The 25,621-nt window shown below is 42.8% G+C and overlaps 2 protein-coding genes and 2 long non-coding RNA genes across 5 annotated transcripts in view; 3 read left to right on the top strand and 1 right to left on the bottom strand.

Moving 5' to 3' along the window:
- Nucleotides 1-14,447, top strand: part of pou2f1a (POU class 2 homeobox 1a) — a gene marked incomplete at its 5' end in the record, with an annotated part of 18,804 nt that extends 4,357 nt beyond the window's left edge. Inside the window, 7 exons of the mRNA XM_077238004.1 lie at nt 1,888-2,029; nt 3,712-3,851; nt 4,308-4,487; nt 11,547-11,625; nt 11,725-11,944; nt 12,739-12,812; nt 14,001-14,447. Coding sequence (XP_077094119.1) covers nt 1,888-2,029; nt 3,712-3,851; nt 4,308-4,487; nt 11,547-11,625; nt 11,725-11,944; nt 12,739-12,812; nt 14,001-14,278 — 1,113 coding nt within the window. The remainder of the gene's footprint in view (nt 1-1,887; nt 2,030-3,711; nt 3,852-4,307; nt 4,488-11,546; nt 11,626-11,724; nt 11,945-12,738; nt 12,813-14,000) is intronic.
- Nucleotides 14,448-16,005: 1,558 nt separating this feature from the next.
- Nucleotides 16,006-25,621, top strand: part of LOC143746292 (uncharacterized) — a 64,481-nt gene continuing 54,865 nt past the window's right edge. The window contains exon 1 of the long non-coding RNA XR_013206477.1: nt 16,006-16,519. This is a non-coding gene — a long non-coding RNA (uncharacterized LOC143746292). The remainder of the gene's footprint in view (nt 16,520-25,621) is intronic.
- On the bottom strand, nt 21,714-23,948 carry LOC143746290 (uncharacterized). Of its 2 annotated transcripts, none has more exons than XM_077238133.1 (4): nt 23,708-23,931; nt 23,472-23,572; nt 22,819-22,989; nt 21,714-22,707 (listed from the first exon to the last, which is right to left on the bottom strand). In XM_077238133.1, exons 1-4 carry the CDS (start codon nt 23,784-23,786, stop codon nt 22,264-22,266), a joined length of 795 nt encoding a protein of 264 aa, XP_077094248.1. In that variant the 5' UTR covers nt 23,787-23,931; the 3' UTR covers nt 21,714-22,263. The 2 variants fall into 2 exon arrangements, with proteins under 2 accessions (XP_077094248.1, XP_077094249.1); XM_077238134.1 differs by having other exon boundaries at nt 22,593-22,728; nt 23,708-23,948.
- LOC143746291 (uncharacterized) lies at nt 24,028-25,233 on the top strand. Its single transcript, XR_013206476.1, has 2 exons — nt 24,028-24,481; nt 24,754-25,233. It is a non-coding gene; the product is annotated as an uncharacterized LOC143746291 (long non-coding RNA).

Raw genomic sequence — 25,621 nt, 5'->3', positions numbered from 1 at the left:
GTGGCGTGCGCCGTGCGTGAGGCTGACGTGTGCGTGGCGTGCGCCGTGCGTGAGGCTGACGTGTGCGTGGCGTGCGCCGTGCGTGAGGCTGACGTGTGCGTGGCGTGCGCACTGTGCGTGAGGCTGACGTGTGCGTGGCGTGCGCACTGTGCGTGAGGCTGACGTGTGTGTGTGTGTGTGTGTGTGTGTGTGGCGTGTGCCATGCGTGAGGCTGACGTGTGTGTGTGTGTGTGTGTGGGGCGCGTGCGAGGCTGACGTGTGTGTGGCGTGTGCCGTGCGTGAGGCTGACGTGTGTGTGGCGTGTGCCGTGCGTGAGGCTGACGTGTGTGTGGCGTGTGCCGTGCGTGAGGCTGACGTGTGTGTGGCGTGTGCCGTGTGCCGTGCGTGAGGCTGACGTGTGTGTGGCGTGTGCCGTGCGAGAGGCTGACGTGTGTGTGGCGTGTGCAGTGCGAGAGGCTGACGTGTGTGTGCCTTGCGTGAGGCTGACGTGTGTGTGGCGTGCGGCGTGCGAGAGGCTGACGCGTGTGTGGCGTGTGCCGTGCGTGGCGTGTGCCGTGCGTGAGGCTGACGTGTGTGTGGCGTGTGCCGTGCGTGAGGCTGACGTGTGTGTGGCGTGTGCCGTGCGAGAGGCTGACGTGTGTGTGGCGTGCGAGAGGCTGACGTGTGTGTGGCGTGTGGCGTGCGAGAGGCTGACGTGTGTGTGGCGTGTGCCGTGCGAGAGGCTGACGTGTGTGTGGCGTGCGAGAGGCTGACGTGTGTGTGGCGTGCGAGAGGCTGACGTGTGTGTGGCGTGTGCCGTGTGTGTGGCGTGCGAGAGGCTGACGTGTGTGTGGCGTGCGAGAGGCTGACGTGTGTGTGGCGTGTGCCGTGCGTGAGGCTGACGTGTGTGTGGCGTGCGAGAGGCTGACGTGTGTGTGGCGTGCAAGAGGCTGACGTGTGTGTGGCGTGTGCCGTGCGTGAGGCTGACGTGTGTGTAGCGTGCGAGAGGCTGACGTGTGTGTGGCGCGTGTGCCGTGCGTGAGGCTGACGTGTGTGTGGCGTGCGAGAGGCTGACGTATGTGTGGCGTGCGAGAGGCTGACGTGTGTGTGGCGTGCGAGAGGCTGACGTGTGTGTGGCGTGTGCCGTGCGTGAGGCTGACGTGTGTGTGGCGTGCGAGAGGCTGACGTGTGTGTGGCGTGTGAGAGGCTGACGTGTGTGTGGCGTGTGCCGTGCGTGAGGCTGACGTGTGTGTGGCGTGTGCCATGCGTGAGGCTGACGTGTGTGTGGCGTGCGAGAGGCTGACGTGTGTGTGGCGTGTGCCGTGCGAGAGGCTGACGTGTGTGTGGCGTGTGCCGTGCGAGAGGCTGACGTGTGTGTGCCGTGCGTGAGGCTGACGTGTGTGTGGCGTGTGAGAGGCTGACTTGTGTGTGGCGTGTGAGAGGCTGACGTGTGTGTGGCGTGTGCCGTGCGTGAGGCTGACGTGTGTGTGGCGTGTGCCATGCGAGAGGCTGACGTGTGTGTGGCGCGTGTGCCGTGCGTGAGGCTGACGTGTGTGTGCCGTGCGTGAGGCTGACGTGTGTGTGGCGCGTGTGCCGTGCGTGAGGCTGACGTGTGTGTGCCGTGCGTGAGGCTGACGTGTGTGTGGCATGCGTGAGGCTGACGTGTGTGTGGCGTGTGCCGTGCGTGAGGCTGACGTGTGTGTGGCGTGTGCCATGCGTGAGGCTGACGTGTGTGTGGCGTGCGAGAGGCTGACGTGTGTGTGGCGTGTGCCGTGCGAGAGGCTGACGTGTGTGTGGCGTGTGCCGTGCGAGAGGCTGACGTGTGTGTGGCGTGTGCTGTGCGAGAGGCTGACGTGTGTGTGGCGTGTGCCATGCGTGAGGCTGACGTGTGTGTGGCGTGTGTTTCAGGGGGACGTGGGCCTGGCGATGGGGAAGCTCTACGGGAACGACTTCAGCCAGACCACCATCTCCAGATTCGAGGCCTTGAACCTTAGCTTCAAGAACATGTGCAAACTCAAACCCCTACTGGAGAAATGGCTCAACGACGCCGGTGAGTTGCTAACACTGTCCGTGGACACACTCGTGACCAAACATTTATATCACGCTATTTTTCAGAATTACAACGGTTTCATGGTATATGTCGGTATTTGTTTGAAGCATGACTGGGTGTTCACCACATTTCTACTGATTGAGAGGAAATCCTGCAGTACATTGACTTAAGGCCGGTTCACACCAAGAACAACAATAACTATATTGATAACTATATTAGCATCTACACCAGCGAACGATAACGGCCTTTTTAATCTAAGCACATGTGGGCGTGCTGCGGTTTCAAAGTATATATGAATATAAAAAGCAATATGACTGGTTTGTGTTGTTACAAATTTGGAACACAAAATGAGAAAATTTTTAAATAATAGCTTTAATGATATTGACTGATGTTATAGATTACATTTTATTACAATTGTTCTGTACAAAATGTTTTTGCTGTTCTTCTTATATTAATTCGTCTTTTCCCAGCAGATGTCCTCAGCATACTGCGCTCCGAGCGCATCTAAACAGTGAATCTAGCTAGTCTAGTGTAATCGATCTTATATAACAGTGAATTTAGCTGACGAAGTCAATAGTGGAAATTAAACAACACCTAGTCAACACCTTATATATATATATATATATATATATATATATATATACACAATGCCCTTTTCACTGCAACTTCAAAGGAAGAAATACAATGCTGTCGAAACTAGCGCTGTCATTTTGTAACACTATTTGCTAACCGACATAATTATCTCATCGTTAATATTTCTCACCATTGATTCCAAGGGTGCGACCGATTGCTTTCCATATATACATTTTTTTACGTAGGCTATCGTTGAAAAGAGGGTTTGACTTGTCAGTGGTGGATTTCTCTGTTCCTCGGAGATTAACTTCACAATGTCGTCTGCTGTTTTAAATGCGCGAGCCCTTTAAATTCAAGTGTATTCTGATTGGCTGTCAGTGTTTTATCGTTCGACAACTGGAAAAAAAATCGCTCTGAAAGTGATCCCAACGATATCGTTCCTCATATGTTTATCATTATAGTAGTGATGTGAACTCTGCTATTCATTAATATGGAGAGCGATTTTTATAACTATATCTTTATAGTTATCGTCCTTGGTGTGAACGGTCGTTCAGAATGCACTATTTTACTGTCATGAGTGAATATTCTAGAAATATTCCACACTAGTTATTAATACAGGTTTCTAGGGACCGACAAAATGATGTTTACAAAGAGGTGCCAGCAGGAGGCGCTGTAGGAGCGGCAGAAACAGCGCTTTCCCTGAAAACGAGAATTGTTCATTTGAAAGATTAAATTAAAATAAAATTGAAACATGTTTATTCAACGATGTCAACGTCTTTTTGTAAAATCTATTTGTGGCGGGCAGTGTTGATATTGTGAACCAATGTATGGGAAACACTGTAGTATATGTAAACAGTTTAATATATATATATAGTGTAATATAGAGTTTATGCTCAGTAACACACACAGATGTGCATCACCAGTGAACAGTGAAAAGACCATCTCAAACAGTCGCGCCGTGTTCCCAACGCTGTTAAAGCAACACCGGTATTGCGGTATATTAAAAATTCATATCATAACAAAACTAAACACCGGTATTCGGTACAAACCCAGCAGAGGACACGGATGGAGACATCTAACGGAGCGCTGCTCGCTCTGTGTTTCTGCAGAGAACATGTCTGCCGACTGCGTGGTGTCGAGTGCGAGCGAGATGTCTCCGGGTCTCTGCGAGAGTCTGAACCGGCGTCGGAAGAAGCGGACCAGCATCGAGACCACCATACGCCTGGCCTTAGAGAGGAGCTTTCTGGAGGTGAGTGGGGCTCCTGACCACTAGAGGGCAGCAACACTGACCCAAACACTCTCGCATTTATCAAGGATTTCCATAAAATCACACTTAACCATTCGCCAACAAGTTAGTGAAGTCATTTGAATGTACTGATTTTTTTTTTTACTTTAATATTTCTTTATTTATATACTTTCGAATATTCCAGTTATACTTTAATTCTCCATGCGGTTTCCCCCCAAAGACAGCCATAAATATTAGTTTTGTAATTTTACATTTAAACAATTCTTCAATTTTTTTACTGTGAAATAATACAATAGTAACATTTCTTATTTTGTTTAATAGTTTTAATCTTTTAGCTTAAATTCATTTAGTGAAAGAAGCATGGACAATTTAAAAATATTTAGCAGATTATTCCAAGCAACAGAGGTGTGTATTCGGTGATTGTGTGATGTGATGAAGCGGTTTGTTTGTGATCTGCAGCAGAGTCAGAAGCCGTCGTCAGAGGAGATCACACTGATCGCAGACCAGCTCAACATGGAGAAGGAGGTGGTGCGAGTCTGGTTCTGTAACCGCAGACAGAAGGAGAAGAGGATCAATCCTCCCAGCAGCTGCAGCGGGTCCCCATCAGCCATCAAAGCCATCTACAGCAGCGCCAACACCGTGAGTCACGATCCAGAGTCACTTCACATCACAGTCACACACACCATATGAACCAGAGTCCCTTCACATCACAGTCACACACCGTATGAACCAGAGTCACTTCACATCACAGTAAAACACTGTATAAACCAGAGTCACTTCACATCACAGTCACACATACCGGACGAACCAGAGTCACTTCACATCTCAGTAACACACTGTATAAACCAGAGTCACTTCACATCACAGTCACACACTGTATAAACCAGAGTCACTTCACATCTCAGTAACACACCGTATGAACCAGAGTTACTTCACATCACAGTCACACACTGTATAAACCAGATTCACTTCACATCACAGTCACACATCGTATAAACCAGAGTCACTTCACATCACAGTCACACACCGTATAAACCAGTCACTTCACATCACTAGTCACACATACCGGTCGAACCAGAGTCACTTCACATCACAGTCACACACCGTAAAAAACAGAGTCACTTCACATCTCAGTAACACACCGTATAAACCAGAGTCACTTCACAACACACCGTATGAACCAGAGTCACTTCACATCACAGTCACACAACGTGTAAACCAGAGTCACTTCACATCTCAGTAACACACCGTATAAACCAGAGTCACTTCACAACACACCGTATGAACCAGAGTCACTTCACATCACAGTCACACAACGTGTAAACCAGAGTCACTTCACATCACAGTCACATACCGTATAAACCAGAGTCACTTCACATCACAGTCACACATTGTATAAACCAGAGTAACTTCACATCACAGTCACACACCGTATAAACCAGAGTCACTTCACATCACAGTCACACACCGTATGAACCAGAGTCACTTCACATCACAGTCACACATTGTATAAACCAGAGTCACTTCACATCACAGTCACACACCGTATAAACCAGAGTCCCTTCACATCACAGTCACACATACCGGTCGAACCAGAGTCACTTCACATGTCAGTAACACACCGTATGAACCAGAGTCACTTCACATCTCAGTAACACACCGTATAAACCAGTCACTTCACATCACAGTCACACACCGTATAAACCAGAGTCACTTCACATCTCAGTAACACACCTTATGAACCATAAGTCACTTCACATCACAGTCACACACTGTATAAACCAGAGTCACTTCACATCACAGTCACACACCGTATAAACCAGAGTCACTTCACATCACAGTAACACACCGTATAATCCAGTCACTTCACATCACAGTCACACATACCGGTCGAACCAGAGTCACTTCACATCACAGTCACACACCGTATAAAACAGAGTCACTTCACATCTCAGTAACACACCGTATAAACCAGTGTCACTTCACATCACAGACACACACCGTATAAAACAGAGTCACTTCACATCACAGTCACACACCGTATAAACCAGTCACTTCACATCACAGTCACACATACCGGTCGAACCAGAGTCACTTCACATCACAGTCACACACCGTATAAACCAGAGTCACTTCACATCTCAGTCACACACCGTATAAACCAGAGTCACTTCACATCACAGTAACACACCGTATAAACCAGAGTCACTTCACATCACAGTCACTCACTGTATAAACCAGAGTCACTTCACATCACAGTCACACACTGTATAAACCAGAGTCACTTCACATCACAGTCACACACCGTATAAACCAGAGTCACTTCACATCACAGTCACACAGTCACACACCGTATAAACCAAAGTCACTTCACATCACAGTCACACACTGTATAAACCAGAGTCACTTCACATCTCAGTAACACACCATATAAAACAGAGTCACTTCACATCACAGTCACACACCGTATAAACCAGAGTCACTTCACATCAGTCACACACCGTATAAACCAGAGTCACTTCACATCTCAGTAACACACCGTATAAACCAGAGTCACTTCACAACACACCGTATGAACCAGAGTCACTTCACATCACAGTCACACAACGTATAAACATCACAGTCACATACCGTATAAACCAGAGTCACTTCACATCACAGTCACACATTGTATAAACCAGAGTAACTTCACATCACAGTCACACACCATATAAACCAGAGTCACTTCACATCACAGTCACACACCGTATGAACCAGAGTCACTTCACATCACAGTCACACATTGTATAAACCAGAGTCACTTCACATCACAGTCACACACCGTATAAACCAGAGTCACTTCACATCACAGTCACACATACCGGTCGAACCAGAGTCACTTCACGTCTCAGTAACACACCGTATGAACCAGAGTCACTTCACATCTCAGTAACACACCGTATAAACCAGTCACTTCACATCACAGTCACACACCGTATAAACCAGAGTCACTTCACATCTCAGTAACACACCTTATGAACCATAAGTCACTTCACATCACAGTCACACACTGTATAAACCAGAGTCACTTCACATCACAGTCACACACCGTATAAACCAGAGTCACTTCACATCACAGTAACACAAACGTATAATCCAGTCACTTCACATCACAGTCACACATACCGGTCGAACCAGAGTCACTTCACATCACAGTCACACACCGTATAAAACAGAGTCACTTCACATCTCAGTAACACACCGTATAAACCAGTGTCACTTCACATCACAGACACACACCGTATAAAACAGAGTCACTTCACATCACAGTCACACACCGTATAAACCAGTCACTTCACATCACAGTCACACATACCGGTCGAACCAGAGTCACTTCACATCACAGTCACACACCGTATAAACCAGAGTCACTTCACATCTCAGTCACACACCGTATAAACCAGAGTCACTTCACATCACAGTAACACACCGTATAAACCAGAGTCACTTCACATCACAGTCACTCACTGTATAAACCAGAGTCACTTCACATCACAGTCACACACTGTATAAACCAGAGTCACTTCACATCACAGTCACACACCGTATAAACCAGAGTCACTTCACATCACAGTCACACACTGTCACACAGCGTATAAACCAAAGTCACTTCACATCACAGTCACACACTGTATAAACCAGAGTCACTTCACATCTCAGTAACACACCATATAAAACAGAGTCACTTCACATCACAGTCACACACCGTATAAACCAGAGTCACTTCACATCAGTCACACACCGTATAAACCAGAGTCACTTCACATCACAGTCACACACTGTATAAACCAGAGTCACTTCACATCACAGTCACACACCGTATAAAACAGAGTCACTTCACATCACAGTCACACACCGTATAAACCAGAGTCACTTAACATCACAGTCACACATCGTATAAACCAGAGTCACTTCACATCACAGTCACACACTGTATGAACCAGAGTCACTTCACATCACAGTCACACACTGTATAAACCAGAGTCACTTCACATCACAGTCACACATCGTATAAACCAGAGTCACTTCACATCACAGTCACACACCGTATAAACCAGAGTCACTTCACATCACTAGTCACACATACCGGTCGAACCAGAGTCACTTCACATCTCAGTCACACACCGTATAAAACAGAGTCACTTCACATCTCAGTAACACACCGTATAAACCAGAGTCACTTCACATCACAGTCACACACTGTATAAACCAGAGTCACTTCACATCACAGTCACACACCGGACGAACCAGAGTCACTTCACATCACAGTCACACACCGTATAAACCAGAGTCACTTCACATCACAGTCACACACTGTATAAACCAGAGTCACTTCACATCACAGTCACACACCGTATAAACCAGAGTCACTTCACATCACAGTCACACATTGTATAAACCAGAGTCACTTCACATCACAGTCACACACCGTATAAACCAGAGTCACTTCACATCACAGTCAGACACCGTATGAACCAGAGTCACTTCACATCACAGTCACACATTGTATAAACCAGAGTAACTTCACATCACAGTCACACATTGTATAAACCAGAGTCACTTCACATCACAGTCACACACCGGACGAACCAGAGTCACTTCACATCACAGTCACACACCGTATAAACCAGAGTCACTTCACATCACAGTCACACACACCGTATAAACCAGAGTCACTTCACATCACAGTCACACACCGTATAAACCAGAGTCACTTCACATCACAGTCACACATTGTATAAACCAGAGTCACTTCACATCACAGTCACACACCGTATAAACCAGAGTCACTTCACATCACAGTCACACACCGTGTGAACCAGAGTCACTTCACATCACAGTCACACATTGTATAAACCAGAGTCACTTCACATCACAGTCACACACCGTATGAACCAGAGTCACTTCACATCACAGTCACACATTGTATAAACCAGAGTAACTTCACATCACAGTCACACACCGTATAAACCAGAGTCACTTCACATCACAGTCACACACCGTGTGAACCAGAGTCACTTCACATCACAGTCACACATACCGGTCGAACCAGAGTCACTTCACGTCTCAGTAACACACCGTATGAACCAGAGTCACTTCACATCTCAGTAACACACCGTATAAACCAGTCACTTCACATCACAGTCACACACCGTATAAACCAGAGTCACTTCACATCTCAGTAACACACCTTATGAACCATAAGTCACTTCACATCACAGTCACACACTGTATAAACCAGAGTCACTTCACATCACAGTCACACACCGTATAAACCAGAGTCACTTCACATCACAGTAACACAAACGTATAATCCAGTCACTTCACATCACAGTCACACATACCGGTCGAACCAGAGTCACTTCACATCACAGTCACACACCGTATAAAACAGAGTCACTTCACATCTCAGTAACACACCGTATAAACCAGTGTCACTTCACATCACAGACACACACCGTATAAAACAGAGTCACTTCACATCACAGTCACACACCGTATAAACCAGTCACTTCACATCACAGTCACACATACCGGTCGAACCAGAGTCACTTCACATCACAGTCACACACCGTATAAACCAGAGTCACTTCACATCTCAGTCACACACCGTATAAACCAGAGTCACTTCACATCACAGTAACACACCGTATAAACCAGAGTCACTTCACATCACAGTCACTCACTGTATAAACCAGAGTCACTTCACATCACAGTCACACACTGTATAAACCAGAGTCACTTCACATCACAGTCACACACCGTATAAACCAGAGTCACTTCACATCACAGTCACACACTGTCACACAGCGTATAAACCAAAGTCACTTCACATCACAGTCACACACTGTATAAACCAGAGTCACTTCACATCTCAGTAACACACCATATAAAACAGAGTCACTTCACATCACAGTCACACACCGTATAAACCAGAGTCACTTCACATCAGTCACACACCGTATAAACCAGAGTCACTTCACATCACAGTCACACACTGTATAAACCAGAGTCACTTCACATCACAGTCACACACCGTATAAAACAGAGTCACTTCACATCACAGTCACACACCGTATAAACCAGAGTCACTTAACATCACAGTCACACATCGTATAAACCAGAGTCACTTCACATCACAGTCACACACTGTATGAACCAGAGTCACTTCACATCACAGTCACACACTGTATAAACCAGAGTCACTTCACATCACAGTCACACATCGTATAAACCAGAGTCACTTCACATCACAGTCACACACCGTATAAACCAGAGTCACTTCACATCACTAGTCACACATACCGGTCGAACCAGAGTCACTTCACATCTCAGTCACACACCGTATAAAACAGAGTCACTTCACATCTCAGTAACACACCGTATAAACCAGAGTCACTTCACATCACAGTCACACACTGTATAAACCAGAGTCACTTCACATCACAGTCACACACCGGACGAACCAGAGTCACTTCACATCACAGTCACACACCGTATAAACCAGAGTCACTTCACATCACAGTCACACACCGTATAAACCAGAGTCACTTCACATCACAGTCACACACCGTATAAACCAGAGTCACTTCACATCACAGTCACACATTGTATAAACCAGAGTCACTTCACATCACAGTCACACACCGTATAAACCAGAGTCACTTCACATCACAGTCAGACACCGTATGAACCAGAGTCACTTCACATCACAGTCACACATTGTATAAACCAGAGTAACTTCACATCACAGTCACACATTGTATAAACCAGAGTCACTTCACATCACAGTCACACACCGGACGAACCAGAGTCACTTCACATCACAGTCACACACCGTATAAACCAGAGTCACTTCACATCACAGTCACACACACCGTATAAACCAGAGTCACTTCACATCACAGTCACACACCGTATAAACCAGAGTCACTTCACATCACAGTCACACATTGTATAAACCAGAGTCACTTCACATCACAGTCACACACCGTATAAACCAGAGTCACTTCACATCACAGTCACACACCGTGTGAACCAGAGTCACTTCACATCACAGTCACACATTGTATAAACCAGAGTCACTTCACATCACAGTCACACACCGTATGAACCAGAGTCACTTCACATCACAGTCACACATTGTATAAACCAGAGTAACTTCACATCACAGTCACACACCGTATAAACCAGAGTAACTTCACATCACAGTCACACACCGTATAAACCAGAGTCACTTCACATCACAGTCACACACCGTATAAACCAGAGTCATTTCACATCACAGTCACACATACCGGTCGAACCAGAGTCACTTCACATCTCAGTAACACACCGTATAAACCAGAGTCACTTCACATCACAGTCACACACCGTATGAACCAGAGTCACTTCACATCACAGTCACACATTGTATAAACCAGAGTAACTTCACATCACAGTCACACACCGTATAAACCAGAGTAACTTCACATCACAGTCACACACCGTATAAACCAGAGTCACTTCACATCACAGTCACACATACCGGTCGAACCAGAGTCACTTCACATCTCAGTAACACACCGTTTGAACCAGAGTCACTTCACATCCTTTAACCGTAGCTGCAGACGAGTGAAGTGAGGGATCGATTATTGACGAGTGATTGCTTGTTTCCAGGTGTCCAGCACAAACACACTAACAGTGAATTCTGTTGTTCCACTGACCGCCAGCAACATCTCAAACTTCACTCTCAGTGGTGCGTTTATTCTCCTCTCACAGTTTCATGCAGCTCTATATTCCTCATGTGAGCTCATGAATGATGTTTAATGTGATTGTGTGTGTGTGCGTGCTGTAGGTGGTTCTCTGGCTCAGGTGACGTCACACACACCGTCGGTCATCTCCATGGCGCCCGTTGCTACGACCGTGACATCGTCTTCACTAAGCCCGTCCGTCACCAGTGTGAAACAGGAGGCAGTTTCCACGGCAACCACGGTCACGCAGGGGGCGGGGCAGTTCCTGGTGACGGGCACAGGATTTAACCCCACGTTCATAACGCCCTCGCAGCTGACGCAAGGGTGAGTGTGTGTGTGTGTGTGGGGGGGGGTATTATGGGATGTCTCTCACAGAAACTGTCCAAAACATGTCCAGGGCACATTTCTGCCCAAAATGAAGAAATAATAAGAGTCATAACCAGTGTGCAATGACTTTTTGTGTTTTATTTGTTGTATATTTTTGCGGTGAGTTTGAGACAGAAATCTCCACTTCTGCAGCTTTACACACACCAAACTTTACAGTTCTATTCATATCTGAAGGGTTGTTCATATATCATTCGCCTGATTTATACAATATTTTACTATTAAAAGCGTGGTGAAAATGTATTTGTTTTCATTCTGTTGACAGTATTTTAAATATGTATGTAAAAAAAGAAAAAATCCAAAATCCCCCCTGGAAAAACTTTTAACTCTAATCTGTTAACAAAATCCAGCAAGGGTTTTGAATCTGGCTTTATCCAGTGTTCAGAGTCTGTTCTGGCACTGTATGCAAATTAGTGCATATTTAATTGGATCATGCCTGCATATTTAAACAACATTTCAGAAAACCTGTAATTTAAAACAATTGTCTTAATGTACTGCGATTAATCAAGTAGGGAAAGATCACGTGTTTCGTTAAATGTTCTGTTCTCAAACTCTCATGAGTGGAGTGTTATATTTGCTATACTTCCATGTCTATCAGAGGTTTTGTCGATCACATGACTCTGAAAGCTCCGCCCCCAGTGAAATCTCATTGGTGGTGCCTGTGGCGTGTGATCAGTACGATTATGTGGCGACTTTACCGTGTTTATCATGTGACTTCTGCTTGTGTTGTGCAGTGGGACGCTGTTGAGTTTTTCTCCTGGTCTGGGAAACACGTTGATGAACAACAACACACTGGCCACCATCCAGGGTATGACCTCTGACCTCTGTGTCTACAATTATTCACCGTATAGCAAATCTCAACTGCTCGATTATTTACAGTCAAACCAACATTTCTTCAGAGGCCTTCAACATTTCTCACATTATCACAGTTTATTCACTATAGTTTAGAAAATGGTAATAAAATATTGCAGGTTTTGTCCGTCCGTCTGTTAGACTGTCTCGCACATGAATTATGTTGAATATCTGTCAGCTGTTAAATTTAACTACACAATTAGATAATACCAGTTTAGCTCAACCAATCACCAAGCAATGCTTCATGTTGTTCAGTCTGTGGTGTAAAAAGGTGCATTAGTTATTAAAGAAAAAACACTTCAGTAAAACATGATCAGCTCAAAGTGTCCCAATCATTTTTGCTCCTAATGTTTCACTGGTAGTCACTGTATGAAGAATTATTGTGTGCAATATGTCACAGTTAACTTTATTTTGCTCTCCTCACTTACATAAATGAACTATAGTGTCCCTTACATCAACATGTTTCTACGGTGGCCCTGAACGGACAAGCGCGTTTTGTCACTATGTTGTTCTTTGTTTTTTTCGCTGACTTTAGTTCGCTGCTTTGCACACGGACACAATGATGAACAATAACAATAATATTCGCAATAACATATAGTTTTACTAAATAATTAAGTAAACCTAATTTCTTCATTTATCTTTGTGAAGAAACTCTCTGCTGTCTCAGACGATGACATCACTTCCTGTAAATTTTGTTGGGTGCAATTCACAACCTCACCACTAGATGCTGCTAAAAATCACACACTGCACCTTTGAGAAAATATAAACATTAACTTCATGATTATGTCTTGTGAAAAAGCGCTATATAAATGAACTTGCGGTGTTTGTTCAGCAGTTCTTGCGTTTCAGGGTTGTAATTTTAGAATTTTGGGGTATATTTTAGTTTACTTTATTTTGCTCTCCTCACTTACATAAATGAACTAGTGTCCTGCACACACTAGTGAAAAAAAAAAAAATCTAAAATTATATCTGGTGCCTGAATAATTTTTGGTTTGACTGTATATTGTTTCAAAATGTAATTATAGTTGCATTTGCCAGATTACAGCTGGTCGATAATATAAGGCATAAAGATATTAAGATAATATGAACCTTAACATTGTGATTGTGTTGTGAAAAGCGTTATATTAATGAACGTGTTTTTCAGCAGCTCTTGCGTCGGGCGGCGCTCTTCCTCTGACGTCCTTCGACGGAAACACTGGCCTCCTATTCGCCAACACCAGCGCAGGAAGCCCCGCCCCCGGCCTGATGACCACGCCCTTCTTCCTCAACCCCTCCAGCTTCTCTTTTCTGCCAGCCAATCTCCTGTCAGGGGGCGGGGCAGGAGGCGGAGCTCTTAACCTGCATGTGACCAGTGACGTGCAGCAGAGTCCCGTTGCCATGACGACGACGAAGAGCGTAGCCTTGGCCTCGAAGGCCCAGTGAGAGCGTGCGAACGCTATTAACCCTGTTGCTATTACCAAAAACACTTCTGACCGGTGCCGTGAGCGCAGGACTGACCAGCGCCCGTTGGGTTTGTTGCATGATGCTACGCGGCCGGGATGAACTTTATTTTTGCATTATTTCTTAAACTAACGTCTAAATTAACCAAAAATGTGAGACTTTTTCATGACGGCAGATTCTACTCGAGAGATTATTTCACATAACAGAGTTTATATTGACTTTCTACGAGGGTTCATGTTGTTTTTATTTGCGGCTCTGTGAAATGGGCCGATTGTAGATGATTTATAACCAAAAGCATTTCAGATGTTTTATGTTGCGCGTTGATGACTTTTTAAACTAGTACTCTAACTCGACATCACTTTATAAATACGGTTAGAAGGCTTTAACTAGTAATAATCGTCACAGTGAGCGCGTCTCCTGTGAGAAATGCAATCCGTCACACGTTTGTCTGAACACTGATTCTGTGTGTAGTGGCAGAGAGAGTCCATTCAGCATTAATCTATTAAATCTGTGTGATTCCACCTCATACATGTCTTGTCTTATCAAATACTGGATGTTGAACGTTTATTCCCCTGGTTTCTACTGTTCAGAGTCGAGTTTGAAGCCTCTGGATCGGTCGATTGACCAGCAGCTTCACGAACACTACAGCGTCTCGTACTGATTTAAAACGAATCTCGCTGGACCTGCTTTTGAGATTCTGTGGAAGCTTGTTTCTGCCATAGAATAAAAAAATAAAAAAGGTAATTGCGACTTTCTCACAATTCTGACTTTTTTCCCCCCAAAATTGCAAGCCTTTTTTTTTTTTGTCGTACTTCGCAGAAACCAAGTCAGACTTCCCAGACAAAGTTTCAATAAACCAAGTTGAAGTTCCCAGTCGAAATTCCGTGAAACCAAGTTTGAGTTCCGTGAAACCAAGTTTGAGTTCCGTGAAACCAAGTTTGAGTTCCGTGAAACCAAGTTTGAGTTCCGTGAAACCAAGTTTGAGTTCCGTGAAACCAAGTTTGAGTTCCGTGAAACCAAGTTGGAGTTCCGGGAAACCAAGTTTGAGTTCCGTGAAACCAAGTTGGAGTTCCGGGAAACCAAGTTTGAGTTCCGTGAAACCAAGTTGGAGTTCCGTGAAACCAAGTTGGAGTTCTCAGTCAAAATTCCGTGAAACCAATTTGGAGTTCCAGGAAACCAAGTTGGAGTTCTCAGTCAAAATTCCGGGAAACCAAGTTCAAGTTCCCAATCAAAATTCCGGGAAACCAAGTTGGAGTTCCGTGAAACCAAGTTGGAGTTCTCAGTCAAAATTCCGTGAAACCAATTTGGAGTTCCGGGAAACCAAGTTGGAGTTCTCAGTCAAAATTCCGTGAAACCAATTTGGAGTTCCAGGAAACCAAGTTGGAGTTCTCAGTCAAAATTCCGGGAAACCAAGTTCAAGTTCCCAATCAAAATTCCGGGAAACCAAGTTGGAGTTCTCAGTCAAAATTCCGGGAAAACAAGTTCAAGTTCTCAGTCAAAATTCCGGGAAACCAAGTTGGAGTTCTCAGTCAAAATTCCGGGAAAACAAGTTCAAGTTCTCAGTCAAAATTCCGGGAAAACAAGTTCAAGTTCTCAGTCAAAATTCCGGGAAACCAAGTTGGAGTTCTCAGTCAAAATTCCGGGAAACCAAGTTGGAGTTCCGTGAAACCAAGTTGGAGTTCTCAGTCAAAATTCTGGGAAAACAAGTTCAAGTTCCCAGTCAAAATTCTGGGAAACCAAGTCAGAATTCCGGGAAAGCAAGTCGGAGTTCTAAGAAAGCAATTCGGTCTTTCCAGTCAAGAGTTCCCAGTCGGATTTTCATAAACCAAGTCATACTTCTGTGAATTACCTTTTTTACTTTTTATTCCTTTGAATAAGCTTCCAAAAGATTCACCCTGAAACGAAACTGTTACTTGTGATGTTGCAGTGATTTGTTTGATTCCGTTGGAGTGTGTTTCTGTCCGTCAGTTCGTCACACACACGCTTCACAGAGCGCGAGTCGTTCTGAGCCGAAACGGATGCAAACAGAATCACAAAAGAAGCTGCAACCAAAGTTAGTCTCTGTGTGTCAGTTTATTCTCCAGCGGCCGTCACAGACGTGTAGCAGAGGTCACAGATGTGTAGGAGAGGTCAGAGACGTGAGGTCAGAGGTCACAGATGTGTAGGAGAGGTCAGAGACGTGAGGTCAGAGGTCACAGATGTGTAGGAGAGGTCAGGCGTGAGGTCAGAGGTCACAGACGTGTAGGAGAGGTCAGAGGCGTGAGATCAGAGTTCACAGATGTGTAGGAGAGGTCAGAGGCGTGAGGTCAGAGGTCACAGATGTGTAGGAGAGGCCAGGCGTGAGGTCAGAGGTCAGCGCATGTGTTTGTATAATTACCTCCAGCACTGATCTTCAGTCAAATACTACTGTGCACAGTCCTTTACACTCGTTTTTACTTCATTCGTGTTTTTTTAGCTTCATCTTCTGCTTTCATGAACACGTTCTGTTTCATCGACGGCGTCTCGTCGTTTCTTTCTGCTTTCCATCAGTCTGGTGGAAAATACCTTCACATGAACCGTTCTGAGGTTTTCAGCTGGATTTCGTTTATTTATAAACATGAAACTGTTGAAACGGAAGGCGGCGACGTTGATCTATTAATATCATTCATTTCCATTCTGCTTTTGTCTCGCCTGTAAAGTTTAATATATGAAATAGTTCAGTGCTCTTTAGTTTCATCTTTATTGTTTTCTGCAGGAATGAAAAAGCAGATGAAAACCAAAGATTCATCCGCTCCGTTTCTTCTCAATCATCTTTATCATCTTTACTCAAACACCCACAATATATACCAGGATTATAAATATATATATATAAATGTGTAAAAAAAGTTTTTTATTTCGTGGTTCCCAAAGCAAAAATCCTCTTGAGGATGAAAACCAAAGATTATTCACTTTCTCTTTGCCTTTCCCTTCATTTTTTTAAATGTATAATTCATTGGAAATTGTCACATAAAATTATAGTCACATTCTAGTCTTAATGATCCAGTAACCAGGTTATTGATTTTATGGTAGAATATGAATAATAATTTTCTCACTGCATGAGATGTTCTCAATGTGATTCAGACGATGTGTGTTGAGTTTCTCTAAAGAATGTGTTTTATATCATACAGAAGGGCTACACACACACACACACACACACACACACTTCTGTTGTTCCTCCGCAGGTTTTTCTCGACTGAGTTGTCGCTGTTTCACGAGTTTATCGTTCATGATCTTCTATTTTTCTTTGCTGTTGATGAGTTTGTCATGTTGCTGTTGCTGTAGATTTCATTAAATGTTTTTCTCAGACTGTGTATCTGTATGATCTGTTCTTCTGAGTCAAATCAAGCTTCAAAATTGATAATTTACTGACACGTGCAATGAAAAAAATCATTTTATTAACAAGCTGATGACAAAATTACAGAGACAAAAAGTAACAACAAAATGAAATACAGTGAAATTCTCAGTTTTTAAAAGAGTAAATGCATTATGTTATTAAAAGAGCCACGATAAAGGACACAAAACATCAAACTCAGTGAATCTCATAAAACGGCGACTCATATTTCACCACAGAATCACGAGAAAATAACTTTTCAGGACCATATTCAATATTAAAAATAAAGGTTCTTTTAACAGTAATGATGGTTCATGAAGAACCTTTAACATCCATGAATCTTTCCATTCCACAAAAGTCCTTTAGATTATTACAATGTTTAAATGGTTATTAAAATGTTTTTAAAATGGTTCTTTTAAGAAAGGTGAAAATCCAAAAATTGCTTTTTGGCATCGCTGTGAAAACATTTTGGAAGCTCTATTTTTAAGAGTGTACTATATTATTACACCAATGAGACTCGTCCAGAATTATTCATTAGTTGAATCATGTTTAAACATTTGCTAAATCAGGTTTACTGTCAATGGCTTTATTTGGTATCAAGTTAAGGACTTGTTTCTCAATATTAGTTAATGCAATAACTAACAATCAAAAATAATTTTTTAAAGCATTTATTAACCTTTGTTAATGTTAGTAATATACAACGGATCATTGGTCTATTAAATAATATTAACAAATGCAACCTTTGATTTTATGGATATATCAGTAAATACTGAAATTATCATTGACTAAAATTAATAAATGCTGTATTAATGGAAGCATTGTTCATTGTTAGTTGATGTAAACTAATGTAAAGTGATACCGATTCTTCTGACATTAACGCTACTGGACATGTACAACATGTAAACTTTGAGCTCATTATGAAAGTCTATCATTCATGAAGTGGAGAAACAGTTACTGTAAAAACACAATAATCACGTGACTGGGGCCTTTAGGAAGGAAAGAAGGCCTGGAACCAGATCGAAGTGGACTGAGGAATAAACTGAGGAATGGACTCGGGAATGGGATCGGAGTGGACTCAGGAATGGACTCGGGAATGGGATCGGAGTGGACTCAGGAGTGGACTCAGGAATGGACTCAGGAGTGGACTCAGGAATGGACTCGGGAATGGGATCGGAGTGGACTCAGGAATGGACTCGGGAATGGGATCGGAGTGGACTCAGGAATGGACTCAGGAGTAGACTCAGGAATGGACTCAGGAGTGGACTCAGGAGTGGACTCGGGAATGGGATCGGAGTGGACTCAGGAATGGATTCGGGAATGGGATCGGAGTGGACTCAGGAATGGACTCAGGAGTGGACTCAGGAATGGACTCAGGAATGGGATCGGAGTGGACTCAGGAATGGACTCGGGAATGGGATCGGAGTGGACTCAGGAATGGACTCAGGAGTGGACTCAGGAATGGACTCAGGAATGGGATCGGAGTGGACTCAGGAATGGACTCGGGAATGGGATCGGAGAGGACTCGGGAGTGGACTCAGGAGTGGACTCAGGAATGGACTCGGGAATGGGATCGGAGTGGACTTAGGAATGGACTCGGGAATGGACTCGGGAATGGGATCGGAGTGGACTCAGGAATGGACTCGGGAATGGGATCGGAGTGGACTCAGGAATGGACTCGGGAATGGGATCGGAGTGGACTCAGGAATGGACTCAGGAGTGGACTCAGGAATGGACTCAGGAATGGGATCGGAGTGGACTCAGGAATGGACTCGGGAATGGGATCGAAGTGGACTAAGGAATGAACTCAGGAGTGGACTCAGGAATGGGATCGGAATGGACTCGGGAATGGGATCGGAGTGGACTCAGAAATGGACTCAGGAATGGGATCGGAGTGGACTCAGGAATGGACTCAGGAGTGGACTCAGGAATGGACTCAGGAATGGGATCGGAGTGGACTCAGGAATGGACTCGGGAATGGGATCGGAGTGGACTAAGGAATGAACTCAGGAGTGGACTCAGGAATGGGATCGGAATGGACTCGGGAATGGGATCGGAGTGGACTCAGGAATGGACTCAGGAGTGGACTCAGGAATGAACTCAGGAGTGGACTCAGGAATGGACTCGGGAATGGGATCGGAGTGGACTCAGGAGTGGACTCAGGAATGAACTCAGGAGTGGACTCAGGAATGGACTGGGGAATGGGATCGGAGTGGACTCAGGAGTGGACTCAGGAATGAACTCAGGAATGGACTCAGGAATGGACTCGGGAATGGGATCGGAGCGGACTCAGGAATGGACTCAGGAATGGGATCGGAGTGGACTCAGTAATGGACTCAGGAGTGGACTCAGGAATGGACTCGGGAATGGGATCGGAGTGGATTCAGTACTGGACTCAGGAGTGGACTCAGGAATGGACTCAGGAGTGGACTCAGGAATGGACTCAGGAATGGACTCAGGAATGGACTCGGGAATGGGATCGGAATGGACTCAGGAATGGACTCGGGAATGGGATCGGAGTGGATTCAGTAATGGACTCAGGAGTGGACTCAGGAATGGACTCAGGAATGGATTCAGGAATGGACTCAGGAATGGACTGTGGCCTGACGAGGGTTTGACGAGCTTCTAACGAGGCGGTGGCGGCGGGTTAATCTGCTGCATGTGCAGAGAGTCATACGTGTCTTTAGTCATGGAGCTTAGACCCTGAAACAAACACACATTTTGTGAGAAAATCCCAATGAATTTCTTTAATAAACAAGAGACTTCCAAAGAATTAGTTGTTTGTTGTCCAGTTGATAGCAGCAATCTTCCATTAAACCCTGCCACATTGTCCATGATAGCTCCATGAATGAAAATGAGAAATGTGGATCTTTTTTAAAGAGAATTTTACATAAAAAGTTGTTGTTTTTTATTAGAAAAAGTATTAATAAAAATAAATAAAATAAAAAGTATATAAAGAAATACGTTTAATTTATTTATATAAATTAAAAAATACATTAACACTGTACAAATGTAGAGGATAAAAACATTAATAACATTTTAAAAGAACATAAGTCTACATCATCTCTTCTGTTGTCAAATAAATTATCTTGTTCACAGGCCTATATGCTACTTGTAGAGCGTTTTCACTGATGGAAATGGTGCATGCATAATAATTGCTTCAGGGTTTCCCGAAGTACTACCTTAGTTGCACATAAATAGTAGGCCTACTCAATCTCTTCTGCAATAATCTGCATATTACCTAGAAGCATTGTCATCTATGATAAGTAACTGTGTAAGTAGTAATGTAAGTGTAAAAATCGATGTAATTTCATGAGAGACGGGCTACTCGTAAGTTAATTACATGCAACTTAAAAGGATCTTTCTCAAGTCTTTCATATTTTATTAGAGGCAAATAGATTCAAATATATCAATGCATTTTGATAAGCTATTGGACATTACTTGGGTCCACGAACATGACAGAGAAGGAGGAAGCCTGTCACATTATAGAATTACAACGGAGAGACCATATGTGGGAGACAAGAGAGGTATGATTTCACAAAACTAAATAAATAAATTGAGAGTGTGCTAAATGAGCCTGCTCTACATCATCTTGAAACTCAGACGTGAAGACCAGGAGACTTGGCCGTATCATCAGCAGGATTCTTTATTGAGAACACGAGCTGTTGGTGCAGTCATCGAGTCTGACTAAGGGAACTTTATAAGGTATCTTAGAGGCATTCAGTGGCAGTCACACAGCCTTAGAAATGACTGCTAAAACAAAAGCATCTAAAGACAATACAGAACCTGGTCATGAAACTCCAGCAGACCTGCTATATCTCAAAAGAATTCAAACAACAGGATCAAAGGCTTTGACAATATTATCTAAAGGTTAGAGCAACATCTGGTGACGAGAACTAAGACTAAGTACAAATTAACACATAGTTTGACTCTCAGTAGGACGATCAGAGACTGACAAAAAGAAAAACCTCACTGGAAACTCTATCAGTAAACGGTTGCCATCATGTTCACCATGAATGCCCCATAGAGTGTAGTCCACCTTAGTTTTTTCATGTGATGTTATTGTGATGTTATGTCAGGATATAGGATCAGCAAATCTTAAACCGATTCTTAAATTTGTAATTCCACAATGCTCTTCCCCCTCTCTTCAATGGCAGGTTTAAATCTTCAGTACTCTAATCTGTATAGCACAGCAAGCTCACAGTTTATTGGTTGTAATAATGGTGAAATTATATAGGCCTAGCTCAGTCGCTTTAGCTTTGCAATTTATTTTTGCATTGTTTGATCAACACAACATTATATGGCACTTCATGAAAATACAGTCTTTTTTACAGTCATGTTCAATCCCTCATACCTTGAATGCATCATTTTTTATCACATAGATACATGTCAAATGGAAAGTCTATTTAAACTTAAATACATGTTTTTTTTTCATGGTGTACACTGCATTAATTAAAATTTCAAACTATTTTATAAAAATAAACTGCTGTTTGAATAGTCTACATGACAATGCTGCATCATGTCAAAAAATTAAGTATAAACAACCGGTTTAAAATATTTTTATTTAAAGAGCAAGACGAGTCATATGTGTTCCACGTCGATCGGTCATATCCCCAACACATTATCTCTTCCAAACTGGAATTTCAGTCTGCCGTTGTGCAACCGAGCAAACATCATAAGGCCCACAGATTGGATTGCATATTTTCTTCAGCTTTAGGCAAAGGAAGCAAAACTCCACCTTGCAGCGCCTACACATAAGATTTTTACAAGCGTTCCCATTGTGTTCTAAAAGGAGACCGCAGTTTGGGCAGGCACGAATCGCAGGACATTCTACATTGTGCACAAAAGCCAGCCTCATATTATTACACTTTGCTAGCTTGTCAACATTGGGGTTGATACAGTCTTCATTACTACAGCGGACAGAATGAGCAGCTGCCCCTTTCCATTCCCTCATACATTTCCAGCAGAACTGGTAGGTCTTCTTGTTTACAGCTGTGCAGATAGTGCATTTCACGCAGAGGTTGGCCATGTCTTGTCGCTCAACGTAGGACTCACAGCTTGGACACTTTCAATATACAGAGACATACTTAATTGTACATTAATTGTCACTTAATTCACATTATCCAGAAGACATAACAAAAATACACAAGAGCTGTGAAATGTTATTTATACTCACTGATTTGAACTCGCAGTACTCAGTCGCTGCCCGAAGAGCCATATTCTCTTCAAAATGAGCCTGCTCTGTATCACTAAGCACTGCCAATTTCCTGACCTCCAAGTATGGCCACTCTGCTTCACATTTTACTGTGCCTTGCAAGATAGCTGGGCAATAAAATTTATACTGACCCTGTTAGAAAGGACAGAATAAAACTAAAAATGTTATTAATAATTGTTAAGAATGTGTATGTGATTGCATGAGAAGCAAATGTGTTGCCTGAAAAGACATTTAGAGATACAAAGACCACATCTCAAAGATGTTCTATTTTTGTCAAGATGATATAGCACTCTTAGAGCTGACATTTAGCAGATACACTCAGAGCTTGTGAACAAGTTATTTAGGCAGATAGAGGCACACAGTACATTAAAATGCACAAGGTTTGTTTCAGTTTTAATTGTCTACTGTCTGACAGGCTTGTGCACACCAACAAAACTGAGGCAAACAAGATCATCAACTTGCCCTTAAGCATCACCCTAAACCTAACCCTTAAACAAGGATTTTGATCCATGAACATGCGTTACCTGGCAAAATCATGTTAAAATGATGATGATTAGACTATTACATTATTTATTTATTTACATTTAACTCAATATAGAGAATCTCTGACCTACCTGGTCCAGCAAACTTCGACACCAGGCAGTTAGTGATTGTGGAGACACAGCATGACCACAAGACATTTCTGCTCTCAGAATGTTGGGGTCATCATCTAAAGCTAAAGGGTCATAAACCAGCACTGAAAACACTAAAACACAAAGTTTTGTCTACATCTTTTATTTATGTAGCCTACATTGGCGACAATTTTTCAAAAGTTTAAAAGTTTTGCAAAATTATTTACAAAAAAACTTACTAATGTCGTCTTTTCGTGTGACAAATTTCAGCGTTGCATCATTAATTTCGTACTGTCCACTGCTTTGGTTGTCTTCCATCTTAATGATGGCTCCTTGTTCAGTTCGTCTAGAATAACTACAAGCATGAATGATGAAGTTGGGACGTGGATCGATATCTTACTTATGAATTGAACCAATAATGCGTTCGCTTTCAGTTTGGAAAAAAGGAAAGCGAAACCACCACTCAGACATGCGGATGTTCTAATAAATCATGAAATATGAAAGTTTTGTAAATAGGGTATAATAAATCTATCGTCGTGTAAAAATAATAGACTTCTACATAATGGTAGGCTATAGAATCCAATTATTCGGGACTGCGCGCGGCTGTTTTCGAGATAACATGAGCTGCCCTACTGAACTGTTTATCAAACACTTCTGAGAAATCGCAATCTTTCTGATAAACCGTCAACTGAGGGCTATAGAGTTTAGGTTGGGTGTGCTCGGTTTTCTACTATACCTAGTTTTTCTTTCACTTTGACGAGATTGGGCAATCTTTCAATAGGCTACTTGATTCGTTCACATGCTATCGAAAAGAAGTTTGACACAATTAACATAAGTCCGTGTGATTTATTTGCGTCTGTGAGAGATGGGGAAAATATATCAAGTGTTTGTGGTCGGAATGCAAAACGAGAAGAAAATTATAGACGTCGCAGATTCGGTGGAAGAATTCAATAATATGACAGTGTTGGAATTCAAAAAAAAACTTGCTGAAAGACTGCCAAAGGAGGCATCAGGTGTGTAGCCTACACTACAAGCTCTCTTTTACTCATGTATCTTACCTCACGATGTTTATTTTATGAATATTAGGCTGTTGTTGGCTATTCTTGTATTTTACTGTTATCGTTAAGCACTACAGACACATTCCTTGCACATGTAAACCTATATGGTGATTCTGATTTGAATAGACGACTTTGGTCGACTCAGAGAAATGCTGGATTATAGCCTACATTATGACAATATAACTATTATTGATGCCACAATTTAACATGTAATTTAATTCTCACAGACCCGGCTGGATTACGATTACTCTACACCAGTAAACAACTCAACGACACCGACAAGTTTTCTGACCATGGGATCAAGGATAAATCCACTATCTGCATTATATTCCGGTTGCCAGGTGGAAAATAAACCAAAAGTCGTGAGGCTCTTCAACAAGAGTCAAGTGTGCTGTATATTCAACCTTCAAGTCTTTGCAAAAAACTACAAATATAGACTTAATGCTTTTCCTCTGAGATCGATTATATTATAACAGGTTTCTTCTTAAGTTTATTTTATGGTAATAAAGATTTCTAAATGTATCAACAGACACAACTAAATCTGGATCGTAACATATCTTGACCAATGAAACATTTTAAAGTTCGGATTATTGATTCGGGTGCCAGGATTGAAGAAACAGTTAAAGCATGACAAAATGATCTCAATATCTAATTGTAACTAATGAAATAGCTAAGTCCAATGTTTACACGGGTGATCAGAAATTGCTGCTGAATCTGTTTTGTGCAGTTTTCACCTTTTTCTAAAGACATGATTTAATAAATGTTTTGAAACAAATATCAAATCTGAAATCTAAAGTTTCTCATTCACAGAGTGTCTCATCTGTCACACCACTTCATGTCACTGATCTAATGAGTTTAATCTAATCATTACACATAATGTGCCCGTGCCCGGGGTCCCTTTTAATCTAGGCTACTAAACCCTTCTTTCAAATACCATAATTATTTATTTTACTAGTCATGTTTGATAAAAATGTTCATGTCTGATTGTGTTTTCGAGCTGGGGAGACATTTTTCTGGAGACAGCCTAAATGCATTTCAACATGTTCTGTTTAGTTTAGCCAAGGTTTTGATTTAGTTTAGCCTATATTTCCATAT

This window comes from Siphateles boraxobius, unplaced genomic scaffold, assembly GCF_051911475.1.
Source record: "Siphateles boraxobius isolate OS27281-9 unplaced genomic scaffold, OSU_SipBor_1 215, whole genome shotgun sequence".
Classification (NCBI taxonomy): domain Eukaryota; kingdom Metazoa; phylum Chordata; class Actinopteri; order Cypriniformes; family Leuciscidae; genus Siphateles; species Siphateles boraxobius.
The sequence above is the reverse complement of the archived record's forward strand: the minus strand, read 5'-3'. Positions and strand labels throughout refer to the sequence as shown.